The following is a 14,933-nucleotide window of genomic DNA, read 5'->3' on the forward strand; positions in this document are numbered from 1 at the left end:
TATCGAAGAAAACATCCAAATTTTTGTAGATGCATAGTGAAATTTAGGGGTGAAATGACATGATGCCTTAGAATTGCTTTAAAATACTCCAAGGGGAAAAAAAAAAAAAGAGCTGGGAGATAGATGAAACAAGTATGGCAAAATGTTAATAGTTGTTGAAGATGAACATAAAACATGAAAACAAAAATGAAAATTTCTTGCATTCTCTAGTTTTGTGTGCGGGGGCAAATTTTTATAATAGAAAATTAAAAGAGGGGGACAGCCTCGAGCCAGGCTGCCTCAGGGCAATGGCCGCAACAGACATCTAACCCCAGGGCAACGGCCGCAACAGACATCTAACCCCAGGTGCTCCCCACCCCACAAACCCACAGCGCTCCCTTCCCACCAGCCATCTCCCTGAGGTCACAACCCTAGCAGTCTCAGAGTGGCCTGTGATGTGAGGGGTGTTTCCCTTCTCCGGACCTCTGTGTCACTAGGACCAGATAGCAGCCCTTCTCACCTTTTCTTCATCCTTATGTTCTAGTAATACCAGCAGAGGGAATCAAAGGGCAAATGGGCAAGGCCCAGGGCTCAGACCTGATGAGGCAGTCCTTATCACTCCAGAGCCTGCCCCCTTCAGTGGGTGGTAGATGTGGGGTTGGACCAGGACGGGACAGGGAGATGAAAATCCTCATAACTATATGCGTTCAATATCGGGTGAGCTTCCAGAGGCTAGTGGTACCTTTGGTTGGAACACCGTTCTGGGATCTTCGTCTCCTTCAGGCTCCTGGGCATCATGCCTTGTTTCAAGCAGCCTAAGCACTTCTGGAGTCTGGTACTTCTGCACTGGCCCCTGAGCGACCTTGCCATATATGTGTACTGATCCAAGAGAGCATGGCAAGAAGCCAGGGTCAGAGGCCAGGACCAGATCTGGGGTGACTTTTGCGCTCATGGGAAGTCTCATCTCTGGCCTTTGATCATCTCAGTTGGTACTACAGAGTAAAGCCAAGGAGTCTCAAGTTCCCCGAGTGCCCTGGAGAAGGAAGAGATAGAGTCTCAGGGGCAGAAAGGACAGGTGGAGGTGGGAGGTGGAAGAGGGTCATGTTGGTTATGAGTAGATCTAGCTAATTTCAGCCACTTCCTAACCCTCACTATCTGGAGAGGAGAAATGAGGGCCATGGAATAAGCATGATATGTCCAAAATCTTAAGGAAGCATGGGGAGTGGGGCAGAGGAAGCACTGGCATTACAGACTTAGAGAAGTATCGCCTGTGTTTGAACCATAGAATCTTTCATTCTGGGAGGGGAGTGGTAGTAGCATGGTGGGGGTCAGGGGAGACAGAGATAATGGAAGGAATGGTGAATGGGCAAGGGGACAAGAATGGTGTACGGGGAACAGTAGAAGGCTGCAGATGCTGTATGCACGGAGTATGGGGAGATATAGACAGTATATGGACAAGGGAGGGTGAGCTAGTGTTTTCACAAGAGTTCAAGGATGATGAATAGGGAGCGAGACAGGAGACAAGAGGGAAAAGATGGTGGATGAATGGAAGCAGTGGGGGGAAAGCTGGTGGCAGGCAGGGAGCAGGCGTGGGGGGATGGTGAGCGGGCAGGTGGACAGGGATGACAGGTAAGCAGAGAAATAGATCTGGAATGTATGGTAGATGATAGAGGGAAAGTTTGAAGGGCAAGTGGACATGGCTGATGGACAGGCAGGAGCTGGATTGTGCAGAAGGCCAGGACCAGGGGGCTTGGAGAGTTTGGAGGGCTCTTAATAGGGCTGGACATGGTCAAGTTCGTCTGGCAGCACAAATTTGGTCTGATCTGCTCCCTCATCAGTTTGGATCTTGCAATCATTGCCCATTTACCTGCTGTTTACATCCTAGCGGCCACTACCAGCCCTTTACTTTGCCTGGTTTTTCCTGGACTGGAAGACCCCAGAGCAAGGTAAGACTCATGGACCTAGAAAGAACAGGACTTAAGAATGTTCCATCTCAACCTGTAACCAGGCAGTCCCACTTACCATGCCACAGGCCTCTCATCCAAGTTCTCAGAGCCACAGGAGCTAGGCCAGCCAGGACCACCCTGAGGTCTCTTCCTTTTCCCTAGCAGAGCCACGGTCCCTCCAGGCTGCTAGGGAAGCACTGGGTGAGCGGGAGGGGTGGGCTTGGCACACACAGACACCATCCCCTACAGATATTTCTACCTCAGGTGACAGGCGATCAGCCTGGGTAAGGAACTGGTGTGCCTGGACCCACATCAGGGACTATTTTCCCACTTCCGTAAGTGTCTCTTCCCCAGCGTCTCTCACAGTTCCCCAGATACTAAGCATTGATGCCAAATGACTAGGGCTGTCCATAAGGAAAATGAGCATCCCAGAGAAGTCTCAGTGCAGGCTAGACAGACTTCAGGGTCCAACATTGCTACTGGGCTCTCACTACCTTGCTAGTACTTAACTATCACTTCTAAGCAGCACCAAAACCAAATGTAGAATTCTGGTTCCTCGTCCAGCTACACTAAAGTTGAGAACTTTTGAGAAGGGGTTTCCACCCACAGGAACTGTAACTGATGTTTTTTCATCCATTACTCCATTGACACTTCACAACAGCCCTGCCAAACAGGTATTACTATCTCCAGTTTATCAATGAGGAAACTGAAGCTCAGAGAGATTAAATAATGTGTACAAAATCATGCAGCTAGTGAGTAGCAGATCAAGGATTCAAAGCCACATCTGGTTATCTGACTAAAATTGCTATTCTCTCTACTACTCCTCATCACCTCCTTCACCAAAACACTGGCTTTCATCACATGAATGAAAGAGAACAGAGGTCTCAGGTGAAGCATTTAGCATAACCAGTTAGGGATTGTGGGATGCAGTAGCAGAAAATGTGGGGGAAGCAAAAGCTCAGATGTACCACCTCCTTCACTCCACATCCAGGTTACCCTTACAGGTAAGCCAAGCAGTGAGTAGCCAGTGTAGTAGGATGTGAGATATGCTGGACAGGCCTACTTTCCTTCAAAGTATCTTTCCAATGCCCTCCCAACCTCCACTGCTCCTGAAGTACCCCTAGATCTTTAGGCTCCTTGAGCTCTGTGGCCTCTTAACATGGAAATATTCCCAGGAGCAGAAACATTAAGCTGAATTACTGACATGTAATTATTCAGAAAATATTTATTAAGCACCATGTATTAAGCAAATGGGATGATAAAATAAATATTTATATTTGCTTAGCTGTCTAGATTTGCAGAGTCTTGCCACAATCTGGAGTGTCTAAAGCTGAGATTATGATCTTCATTTTACAGATGATGAAACTGGCTCAGAGAGTCTGAGTGACTCACCCAAGTGACATACCTGAGCCCCACCTTGATAACTAGGGCTCCAACTTGGTTCTTCTGATTTTCAGTTCTATGCTCTTTCCTCTCTATCACAGTAACTCAAGGGGTTTACAGGTAGGAACTCAAAACAAACACACATAAAAACTTAAATAACAATTCAGGATAATAGTATAAGCGATATCAAAAGACAATAAAAGTGTCAAATGACTGATATAGATAATAATTACTGTAGGAATGACCAGGAAGGTCACTGTGGGTAAGAGTCAGCAGAGAAGGCCTCAAAGAGGAAGTGGGACTTAAGCCTGGCCTTTGACACTGGGTAGGAAAAAGACAGTGGGAAAATAAAGGGAGGGCATTCTAGAGTATGGGAAAGGAAGAATAAAGGTGGAGAGGTGAGAAAGCAAAAGTCTTATTTGGAAAAAGAATGAGGAGATCAAAATAGCTGGAGAGATTTGTACAGGGGAGGAATGGAAAATAAAACTGAAAAAGTACTCTTGAATTTCTTCTTTTATTTTGACACAGCACAAGCTTTGACTAAAGAATGGAGAAACGAGAACTAAGTTCACAGATCAACTTCTCATCCACCTGGCAAGAGGGATTTAATTTTAAAGAGTAAAGACAAAGGGAGCAGAAGTGAGGCTAATGATGGGGAGGCATATGCATTAGTGCTCTTGAATTTCTGACAAAAGGATTTCAACATGTCTTGTAGACAATGGGGAACCATGAAAGAGTTTTGAGTGAGAGAGTGAAACTGAAAGCAGTTTTGGGGCCAATTAATCTGGCAATATGCACTGTATATATCGTGCTAGGAAAGACTGGCGGCGAGGAAGACCAGTTGGGAGGCAGTGACAGTCAGTCAGGGAGAAGGTGACAAGAGCCAGTATTAGAATGGTAGCACTGGGACCATAAAGGAAGGCCAATTGTAATTGACATGATGAAGGAAGAAATGTCAGAATCTTGTGAAATAGGGAGGGCAAAGAGTCAAAGTTGCCTGAGTGTTTTCAAGCCTAGGTGACTTGAGAAAAGAAGATGCCATGAACACAAATGAGCAAGACAGGTAGGGAAACTGGTTCAGGGAGTTTAGTTTTTGACATTTTGGGTTGGAAGTAACAACGGAAGATCCAGTGAAGCTATCCAGTGGGCAACTGAAGACATAGAGGTGGAGCTTGGGAGAAAGGTCAGACATAGAACTGAGTTGGCCTGGCGTAATGGAAGGAGCTGTGGAATTCAGGGGTCCTGGAGCCTCGTCTCTGCTCTGCCCCTAATTTACTAAGTTATGGGCAAGTCATATCTCTGGGCCTGTTTCCTCCTTTGTAAAGTGAGGGGGTGCCCCGGCCCTAGAAGATTTCTGAGATACTCTCAAGGACTATGAGTCAACTGAATTGTATTCACATGCATATATGTTCTCTCCGAGAGAAAAATCAAGGCTCAGATGAGGGGAGGGGATTAAATAATCCCCAAATGCTATGACTATGACAGATCTTGGAACTCTGTTTACTTAGGGAGTAAAAGAGAAAGAGAAGAAGTAATAAGAGAGAGTAAAGTAGGAAGAGAGAAATTTTAAAGCAAGGGGATAAAATAAGAAACTAAAGTTAAAAGTATTACAATAAATGGAAGAAATAATTATATCAAATATGACAAAGGGTTAACATGTATGTTAAATAAAAATACATTTAGATAGATAAGAATACCACTAAGATACCAATTGGAGAAGGATATGAACAGAGAGTTCACCCAAGAGAAAATGCAAACAGTAAACATGGGAAAATGTTCAATCCCATGAGTAATCAAAGAAAGGAGTTAATAAGTTAATGTTTAAGCCATCCAAAAAGATTTCTAATAAAGTCCAATGCTGGGGCTGCAAGGGAACTGGAACACTCACATGTCATTGTGGTGTTGAAAACTGTGCAGTCCTTTGGGAAATCAAGCTCTATAAAAACATTCATGCTCTTTGATCTAGTAATCTCACCCCTGGGAACTTGTCCTAGGAAGAGGATTACAAAGAAGAAAACAGCTATATGCATTAAAATATTCAAAGCACAGAAAAATTGGGAGTCGCCTAAATGTCCAGTAATAGGGGAATAGTCAAATAAAATATAATCTACTGATGGATGTAATTTTATGTGGCCATTGGAATGATAAATATGAAAGACTGTAACACAAGGAGAGTATCTACAATTAAGTTTTTTAAAAGAAGAATTAAAAAATATATGTACACTATGATTGCACTTATATAAAAATATATATATGTATTATACAAACTGGAAAAGCACAGAATGTGGAAAAATAAAAACAATTGTCTAGGGTTGGGAAGTTGAGGTAAATATTTTCTTTCAAATTTTGCTTTAATGTTGTCATAGTGGAATTTATTAATGTGGTTTTTATAAAAATTTTTAAAGAAGATATGCAACAGGGTCAAGCGAAGCAGAGAAGTCAAAGAGGATGAAGGCAGAGAAAAGATCATTAAAGGTTTTGCTTATGAGGCAATTTGTGTTCTAGGTACAGAAAAGTGTAGGAAGGAAACCAGATCCAGAGAGTTAAGGGGTGACTTTGTGATGAGGAAATGGAATTCATGGTATTCTTTCCAGATATTTGAGAGTGAAATGAATAAGATGAATAGAATTTGTTTTTTGTTTGTTTGTTTGAATTTATTTATTTTTGGGTTGTGTTGGGTCTTTGTTGCTGCACGTGTGCTTTCTCTAGTTGTGGCGAGTGCGGGCTACTCTTTCTTGTGGTGTGCCGGCTTCTCATTGCGGTGGCTTCTCTTGTTGCAGAGCATGGGCTCTAGGCACGCAGGCTTCAGCAGTTGTGGCTCACGGGCTCTAGAGCACAGGCTCAGTAGTTGTGGCGCATGGGCTTAGTTGCTCCGCGGCATGTGGGATCTTCCTTGACCAGGGCTCAAACCCGTGTCCCCTGCATTGGTAGGTAGATTCTTAACTGCTGCACCACCAGGGAAGTCCTAGAGTTTGTTTTTTAAGACCAGATGAAATCAGTTACGGAAGAGACTGAAAATGAAGAGGGATAAACAAAGGAAAAGGAAAGAGGGCCACTTCTTATTCTGGGACTGCAGGGAAGAAAGGGAGAAAGACAAAATGAATATAGAGGTAGAGTTATCGTGAATGAAACAGAGGGAAGCTGAGATATTAGATTTTCTCCGTTTTTCAGGAGGCAAGGTAACTCTTAAGAGGTCATAGGGGAGGATGAAGTTGGGGTCTTGAGAAGGTAGAAAAGACAGGAAAGAGTTGCTCTGGAATGTTCACTAGGAACTCAGCAGGCTAAGGGGAATGGGGGCTTAGATGAAGTTGTAACACATCAAGTTTCAGTGGGTCAAGCCAGCCTTGGGCTCTGGCTTCACCTGCAATCCCCTCTAGTCCTAGGAGAGAGAAGACTGGCCCAAGGTGAAAGTCAAGGTGTTTAAAATTAGAGTGTGAGGGAAGGTGGCCCAAAAGTAGCAGACCACAAAGTCTGGGCAGTTAGTCTCAGTTAAGCATAGGGGACTTCAATGGACTGGAGAAATGGAGGAGCCTGGGTCAGCTGTGATGAAGAGAGCAGCTTTGTTAGGTGGGGCTGGTGGGTAGGAGAGGTGATAGGTGAGGAGGCTGTGGTCATCAGAATAAAAGGGAGTAAGTGCCAATGAGGAACAGCATATGCAACAGTCTAGGCAGTGGTCATGAGACTGGGAGGCTAGTAAGAAGAAGGCCAGTTCATTAACTCCTAGCGGAAGGGGTCCTTGATGTCTAGAGAGGAAGAGGGAGCATTTACAAGAATGCAAAGGGGGACTCAGGGGCACTGAAATCATTTTTTTTTCTGCAGACCAGCCCTAACCTTACTCTCCATAGAGACCCCTTAGAAGCCAGGAGACAAGCAAGGGATCAGAGCTAGGTCAGCAAGAGTGGGGCAAAAGGAAAGGAAGGCTGGAGACTCAAGAGACCAAAGGACTGGAAGGCAATTTTAGAGAGGGTGCCTGGAAGTGTAAGCCTACCCGTCTCACGAATGCCTTCCCAGAAACTCTTACTTCCCAAAGCTTGGGAGTTAGCTCCCCAAATTCCACACCCCACCCCCACACCTGGAAGTCTGTAAGCACTAAGATAGTGCTGGAGAGGAGTGACTGGATGGGAAACTCCAAGGGGAGTTGTCCTAGTCCCAGTGCCTTGCCCTGTCCTCGAAGTCCTAAAACCTGATCTGAAAGAGCTGGTGACAGATTTATCATTTATCTAGGGCAGGAGCTAGAGAAAGGGGAGAGACCAGTGGAGAGTCAGCTCTGGGCCTCGGTCCCTGTCACCACCCCAATCTCTGCACAAACCTGCTCCACCCTTTGGTGCTGGAACTTATGCCATAGACACGAGAGCTCCTCCCTTGCGTTCTGAGCCATCCACTCTGCCTTTCATTAAGTACCGGAGAGCTGTCAAATACGTTCTCAGCAAACATCATAAAGAAGGGCCAGTCCCATTCCTGTTCCAAAGGCCATTATCAGCTTGGGTCCTGCCCCCTGAGGCTCCTCAAGGTCCCCACCCCATGGGAAGACTCAGGGCTCCCTCTCTACCTCATGGCTACACACCATTCAACAGGGCCATGCCTCTAGCTGCACATGGGGACCCTGGCAGGCAGGCTCTCTGGGACTGTGCCCTAGTTCAGCGCCTGGGTAGACAAGACTATCCTGTCTTCCAGGGGAAACCAGGGAGTGGGTGTGGGCACTACATATGTCACTTCCCAGGCATTTGTGATATGCTGGTGCCCCCACTTCCTGATTCTGGCTATCACTGTCAGATGAGTCAGGCCAATCCTGAGATCACCCCAGCTTCTTCACCCCTCCAGTTAAATGCTCTGGTCTGGCTGAAAGCATACATGCTATACAAGGATATGGGGGGAGAGGGCAGGAGAAGGAGGGCTGGGGAAGATTTCCAGCAGCCTTGTAGGACCAAGAAACAGGACCAGTGGCCCCAGGAAGGGGACAGAAACAAAGAGAAAGAAGTCGAGGACGAAGAGTGGCTGCTATGTCTTTGGCTAAAAAGGAGAGGGCAACTGAAGGGTTTAGGGGAGATGGGCTCACACGTGATTTCTCTGGCTCCTCCTAAATCTCAGGGTGAGGGCCTCTCTCCAGAGCTCAGAAAAGAGGACAAAGCAGCCAGATAGGGTGTCACTATAAGGTTCCCTCCCCTCTGCCCTGCACTCACCTCCTTTCTCTCACTTCCCGGCTTCCGTTACAATCTATCTGCCCAAGCCGCCGTCCTGGGGGGTAGCTGTCCACCTGCAGCTGCTGTCCTCAGGCAGGGACACCAGCGCCAGAGAGGAGGCAGCCGTGGGGAGCCGGGGCCTGCCACCCCTGCAGAGCTGCCGGAGCTGACGTCGATACTTGTCCCCAGTGAGCAAATAGAGCACAGGATCCAGACAGCTATTGGCACTGGCCAGAGGCCGAGTCACTTTGTAGACCATGTTGACGATGTTCAGTACCCAGCAGTCAGCTTCCAACAGCCTTGCCATGTAATAAACAGTGCGGGTGATGTGGAAAGGCACGAAGCAGACGGCAAAGACAGTCAATACCACAGCGATGGTGCGCAGCGAGCGCAGACGGGAAGATGACTGGGCAGCCCCTGGCAAGGGCCGATACAGGCACCGGGCCATGAGCCCATAGCAGACAAGAGTGACCAGGAAGGGCACGCCAAAGAGCAGCCCCATGATTGCCGAACTGAAGTGCACGTAGTGGTCAAACTCCTCAGGCCGGGTGGTGTCGTGGCACAAGATGATGTCCCCCTTAGGGCTGGTGGTGACAAAGAACAAGTTGGGCACGAGGCAGCCAGCTACGACCAACCAAACTGCCAGGCAGAGAAGCCCAGCAAGGCGCGGGCGGACCCAGCGCACCACCCGCAGCGGGTGGCAGATGCCCAGGTAGCGGTGTACGCTGATGCAGGTGAGGAAAAGGACGCTGCAGTAGAGGTTCCAATAGAAGAGAAAGCGGATGAACTTGCAGAGCCCAGTGTCAAAGGGCCAGTGGTTGCGAGCTGCGTAATAGTAGACGAGGGTGGGCAGCGACAGAACGTACAAAGTATCTGACAAAGCTAAGTGGAAAATGTAGGTGGCTGTCGCATCCCATGGTCGGAGGCGAAAGAGGAAGAGCCAGATGGTCAGGGCATTGAGGCCTAGGCCCAGCACAAAGATAACTGCATAGCTCACGGGCAGCAGGATAAACTTGAACTCCTCATTAAACCGGCAGTCCAGCTCCACCTCACTGTCGTCAGGATCTGAGTGGGGGCCTACGGTTGTGAACAGTGAGGACTCCGTACTGGTCATGGTCCCCCTAGGGGTGGAAAGGGCAGAAGTGAGGGTGGCCAGAGTTCCCTGGCCCCCCAGCCGTGACCTGGGGCAAAAAAGCAGAGAATGGGGAGGGCGATGGTTGAAGCACAAGGGGGAGTTGAGAGGATGCATCTGGGAGTAACCCGGGCCAGCCTGGCCCCTGCCAGAGCTCCCTTGGTCCAGCCCGGGGAATAGTAGGCAGCAGGCAGTGCCGGGGCTGAGGAGGGCAGTCAGTGGGTTTGGGTCGTTCTTCTGAAGCTGACTCTGTCCTTCAGAGCTTGGTTAGCTAAAGGGGGTCAAGGCCTACCAGGACTATCCAATGTAGGAAGATACCCAGACCCAAATTGTCTCCCAGCTCATCACAACAGCTGTGTCCCTGTGAAGAAGGCATCTCTCCACACAGTAACTTCTCTCCCCTGGTCCCAGTGTCTCTGAACTACAGTGATCTCTGATATCTTCCCCCAGCCTGGGCCAGCCAAGGAACCCCATTGCCACCCTTACCCAAGAAACTTGGCACGTCTCCTACCTGCTCCCCTTGAAGCTGAGCCCAGCTGACTCTGTCACCCGTCCCCTTGGCAGCCAGAGGGCATATCCAAGGGGGCGAGGTTGGGCATGGGACCTGTACCTCCTCCCGTCCTGGGAAATCATTAGAGCTAGAAAGGCCCATCAAGATTATCTAGTCCCACCCACTCAGTGCACAGATTGGGAAACTGGGGCCCAGTGAGATGACTATTTAATGGTTCCTAAATGACTGTAGGAGAGAGTACACAAGGAAACGTCCAAGATGACAGACGAAGAGCCAGGCCACTGGAGATAACTAAAACTGCAGGAAGATCATAGAAATCTGTATGAGCAGAAACATGGAAAATGAATGTTAGCATGGATAACACATCGAAAGATTTTAGGAAATCTAAACTACTGATATAAATCTTAACTCCATGTGCATATAATTATAAGAAATTTGTATATAGCACTTACTACATGCAAGGCGCTGTTCTAAGCGCTTTGTACTTATTAATGGCCCCACAGGCTCTCTATGATGTAGGTATCATGATTTTCCCTACTTCATTGATGAGAAAACGAAGGCACAGAAAGTTGAAGTATTTTGCTAATTAGTGGTAGAGTCAAGATTTCGAACCCAGGAAGGCCAACCTTTGAACCAGGCTTTAGTAATCCATAATTGCTATGCTCAATGGCCTCTCTAAGCCACTGGCCATAATCTAGGAAAGGATAAGCAAACATGTTCTGAGAGCCTATTACGTGCTTGGACCAGTTCTAGGCACTGGTAGTTCACTAATAGTAAGCAAAACAGGCAAAAACTCCTACTCTAATGGAGCTTACATACCAGTGGGAGGGAAAAGATAATAAAATTAACAAGTAAAATATATAGATCATGATCATTGTTATGGAAAAAAGTAAAGGAGGGAAAGAGAATAGAGAGGATTTCTGTTTTAAATATTAGGGTGACTTTTGAATAAGGACCGGATGGTTGTGAGGAAGAGGAAACATAGAGAGGAGGTCAGAGAGTTTGGCACAAACCAGATCATGAAGGTCCTTGGAAGCCCTTGTGAGGACATCTTGGCTTTTACTTTCAGTGACTGGGAAGCCATTGAGGGTTTAGAAGAGACAAGTATCAGGATCTGATTCACATTTTAGAAAGATCCCTGGCTAGCTCTATGTTGAGAATAGACTACAAGGCTAGGGACACAGGAGGAAGATCAGATCAGAGGCCATTGCCAATAGAGATGATGGTGGCTTGGACCAGGCCGGTGAAGGTGGTGAGAAGTGGCAGATTCTGGCTGGCTTTTGAAAGTAGAGACAACAATATTTACCGATAAGCGGTATAAGAGAAAGAGAGGAGTCAAGAATGACTCCAAGATTTCTGGCCTGAGCAACTGGAAGAATGGACTTACACCATTGACAAAGACGGGGAAGGCTGTGAGAGGAGTAGGTGTGGGGAAAGATGAGGAGCTCATTTTTCCACCTGCCAATTTCAAGATGCCTATTACGCATGTAAGAGGAGGTGGCGAGGAGGTGATTCACTCCTCCCCAAGGATGCTAGCCCACATGCTTCCCTTAAAGACTCCACCCCCTCCTATATACCACCCCTCGTCTCTCTCTATCACCCCAGGAGACCCTGGTCTGAATACAGCCAAGACAGTACGGACACCAAGCCTAGATGTTTGAGAGCCTAGTGCTAGGGAAAATGGAATTGTCAGGAGCTCTGGGCCTGAGGCTCCTGAGGCTAACTAAGGCTCTGTGATTATGGAAGTCTTAGGCACAGGAAGCAAGCTCTGGGCCTGGAGGACTCTGAGGGTAAGGTGGGTAGTGCTCTTGGGGAGGGGGAGCAGGCTGCAGCAGAATCCACTCTGAAGGGAGCTGGGAAGCAATGGGGACTCTGAACTGATCTTCAGATCCTGAAAATGTTGCCCAGCTGGTCCTGGGAGTGAGGGGAGGAGGCAGGGCTGCAGGGGAGGCTCTAGAATCTAGAATCTAGATCTCCTGGAAGACCCAGAAACCTAGATGGGGGAAACCTGGAGATCCTTGCCCAGTGAGGGTGTGGTGGATAGAAGGTAGGCGTGGAGAAAGCAGTCATAGCCTGAGTCCTGGACAACTGATCGCTGTGATTTTGCACAAAAGGCTCAGGTGTTTGGAGCCAGACAGACCTGAATTCAAACCCTTGTTCTTCCACGTATTAGTTGTGTCACCCTGGATACCTCTTCATGACTGAATTTCCTCATGAGTGAAATGGGGTCACTAATACCAACCTTTTAGGGTTTTCTGAATACTGAATTGGTTAATAGATGTGAAAACATTTTGTAAACCATAAAATGCTGCTAATCTATAAAGTACTTTGTATTATTTACTTTGCTCCCAGGGGTGAAGCTGACCTCTTCAGAGGAGGACAAGTGTGATCTGAAGCTTGGCATACACTCAAGGGGACATTCCAGTGTCCACTAAACTAGAGAAGCCCCAGCAGGAGCCAGCTCCCTGCTCCTACTGCTTCAAGCTGGTTTAGCTCTGCCAGGTTTCTGCCAGTTCCTGGACGCAGCTGCAGCTGCCAACACTGCCACCACTGCCGCCCAGTGGCTACTTCAGGAAAAGACCTCTCCCAACATTCCCCAACCAGAAGCTAGCTTCCGCTGACGTCACCTGGGCCAAAAGGAATGCATGCCTTATGAAAGGTTGCAGACCAGACCCCTCTCTCCTGTGAAACTCTTCCTCACTTTCATTTCTGTGACTTTACTCTGATTCTCCTATAACTCTGGGTGTTCCTTCTGACCCCTTCCCTGGCTCCTTTTTGTCCTCCTTCCTCCAAATGTGACCCTTCCACAACGCTTACTTCCAGATCTCTTCTCTCCTCTCCTCCTTCTCCATTCCTCCATTGTTTCTTTCTCTCTCCTTCTCTCCCTCTCTCTCTCCATCCACTCTCATGATTTAACTTACAAGTTATGAATAATTATAATGACCAATGAGATTCCAGCATACAAATCTCCCTCCAATCAAAATTTCTCTTCAATTGCCTAGGTTTTCTTTATGAAGTGAAAAGACGAGGTCGCCTGCTGATAGTAAGGTGCAGTGTGGAGTGGAATAAGACAATCCCCACAGGCTTGATGGAAAGGAGCAGTAACCTGAAATCCTGGACAATCCAAATTTACTAATAAAATCATGGGAAAGTGACTGGTTCCATATAATTGTACCCAAGTTAGTGTTGTCCAGGTGTCTTTTCTGTAGTGTTCCCTTTTAGTCTTTCTAAATGTCTGTTCTTTATCTCCAACAAGGCTGTTAACAACTTTAGACTAGAGACCAGTACCACTGTGTCCGGTACCTAGGACAGCAGGAGAAGTCTCTGCTTCTACCATTTGATTTGTCTGCCTCCTCTCCATCCTCCCGCACTGAGCCAGTGCCATTGTGCAGATCCCACTTAAGTCTGCTGGTATGTTGTCAGCTGCAATAACAGAAAATGCCAACTCAGTTGACTTTAAAATAAGGAAATGTATTATCTAGCATCTAAGTCCAGGAGCAGGGAGCTTTAGAGTTGATTAATTCAACAGTTCAACAATGTCATTAAAAAAATCCTGATTCTTTCCATCTTTCTGATCTGCACCCCTCAGCCTGCTGCTCAGCAACTCTCATGGTCACAAGGTGGCTGTTGCATTTTAGGCATTGTATCCAAACATGGAAATACCATTGACAAAAGGAGAGGAAGGCTTCTCTTCCTGTGTGTTTATTTTTATCACTCAGGAAACCTTTCCCAGAATCTCCCTAGCATGCTTCCCCTCATGTCTCAGTGGCCTGAGTTTCATCATGCCTATAACTAAACCAACCACCGGCAAAGAGGATGAAATGACCATGACTGGCTGAGAGGAGCAGAGAGCCAGGTGGAGGAGGGTGGGGTACATAAAAAAGTGGGGATTCTGCCCACAAGAAGGAAGGGAGAGATGCCTATTGAGTTGATAAACAATCCTGTCTGCTAAGATCCCTTATGGAATAACCAGCCCTTCCTCACTCAGCTATCCGGTCATCATTTCCGAACTGGAAGGACTGGTTGGGAATATCACTGGGGTGTGCAGAGTGAGGGTGGGTAAGGACCTGAAGATACCTCTCCCATCAATCTATCACAGGGGCCAGACACTTCCCCTTTAGAGATGCACTCCTTTGCCTTCTTACTCTTGCCTCCTCATAAAATGCAAATACTCTTGATCAAAATAAAACTATGGTGTCTCTCTTTGGGAGACTACTAACTGGAAAGGGACACAAGGGAATTTTCTGGGGAGCTAGAAATGTTCTATATCTTGATCTGGGTGGTGGTTACATGTATGTATACATAGGTGTAGTAGTTTCTTATTGCTGCTGTAAAAAATTACCACAGACTTGGTGCCTTAAAACACCATTTATTCTCTTACAGTTCTGGAGGTCAGAAGTCCAAGATCAGGTTCGCTGTGCCAAAATCAAGGTATCAGCAGGGCTATGCCTGAACTGTGACGGCCACCCTGCAACCATGAGGGACTATAGGGGAGAATTTGTGTCCTTGCCTTTTCCAGTTTCTAGAGCTGCATTCCTCCATCTTCAAAGCCCAGAGCATAACATCTGGCTGCAGTCCTCATATTGCCTTCTGTCTCTGCAGTTAAATCTCCCTCTATATCCCTCTGCTTCCCTCTTATAAACAGACTAGTGATTACATTTAGGGCCCGCCCGGATGATCCAAAATAGTCTTCCCCTCTCAAGATCCTAAATTTAATCACATCTGCAAAGTCCATGTTTTGCCATATAAGGTAACATTTATTGGTTCCAGGGATTAGGACCTGATATCCTTGGGGGCGCATT

At 47.1% G+C, this 14,933-nt stretch overlaps 1 protein-coding gene across 1 annotated transcript; it reads right to left on the reverse strand.

The window, feature by feature from the left end:
- Positions 1-434: 434 nt before the first annotated feature.
- Positions 435-9,602, reverse strand: P2RY4 (pyrimidinergic receptor P2Y4). The gene is made up of 2 exons (XM_036840123.1): positions 8,489-9,602; positions 435-1,012 (listed from the first exon to the last, which is right to left on the reverse strand). Exon 1 carries the CDS (start codon positions 9,600-9,602, stop codon positions 8,523-8,525), a length of 1,080 nt encoding a protein of 359 aa, XP_036696018.1. The 3' UTR covers positions 435-1,012; positions 8,489-8,522.
- Positions 9,603-14,933: the final 5,331 nt, after the last annotated feature.

This window comes from Balaenoptera musculus, chromosome X (assembly GCF_009873245.2).
Source record: "Balaenoptera musculus isolate JJ_BM4_2016_0621 chromosome X, mBalMus1.pri.v3, whole genome shotgun sequence".
Classification (NCBI taxonomy): Eukaryota; Metazoa; Chordata; class Mammalia; order Artiodactyla; family Balaenopteridae; genus Balaenoptera; species Balaenoptera musculus.

Bases quoted from the DNA above. Each gene is read 5' to 3' on its own strand.
- P2RY4 (XM_036840123.1), bottom strand. From the start codon at position 9,602: ATGACCAGTACGGAGTCCTCACTGTTCACAACCGTAGGCCCCCACTCA.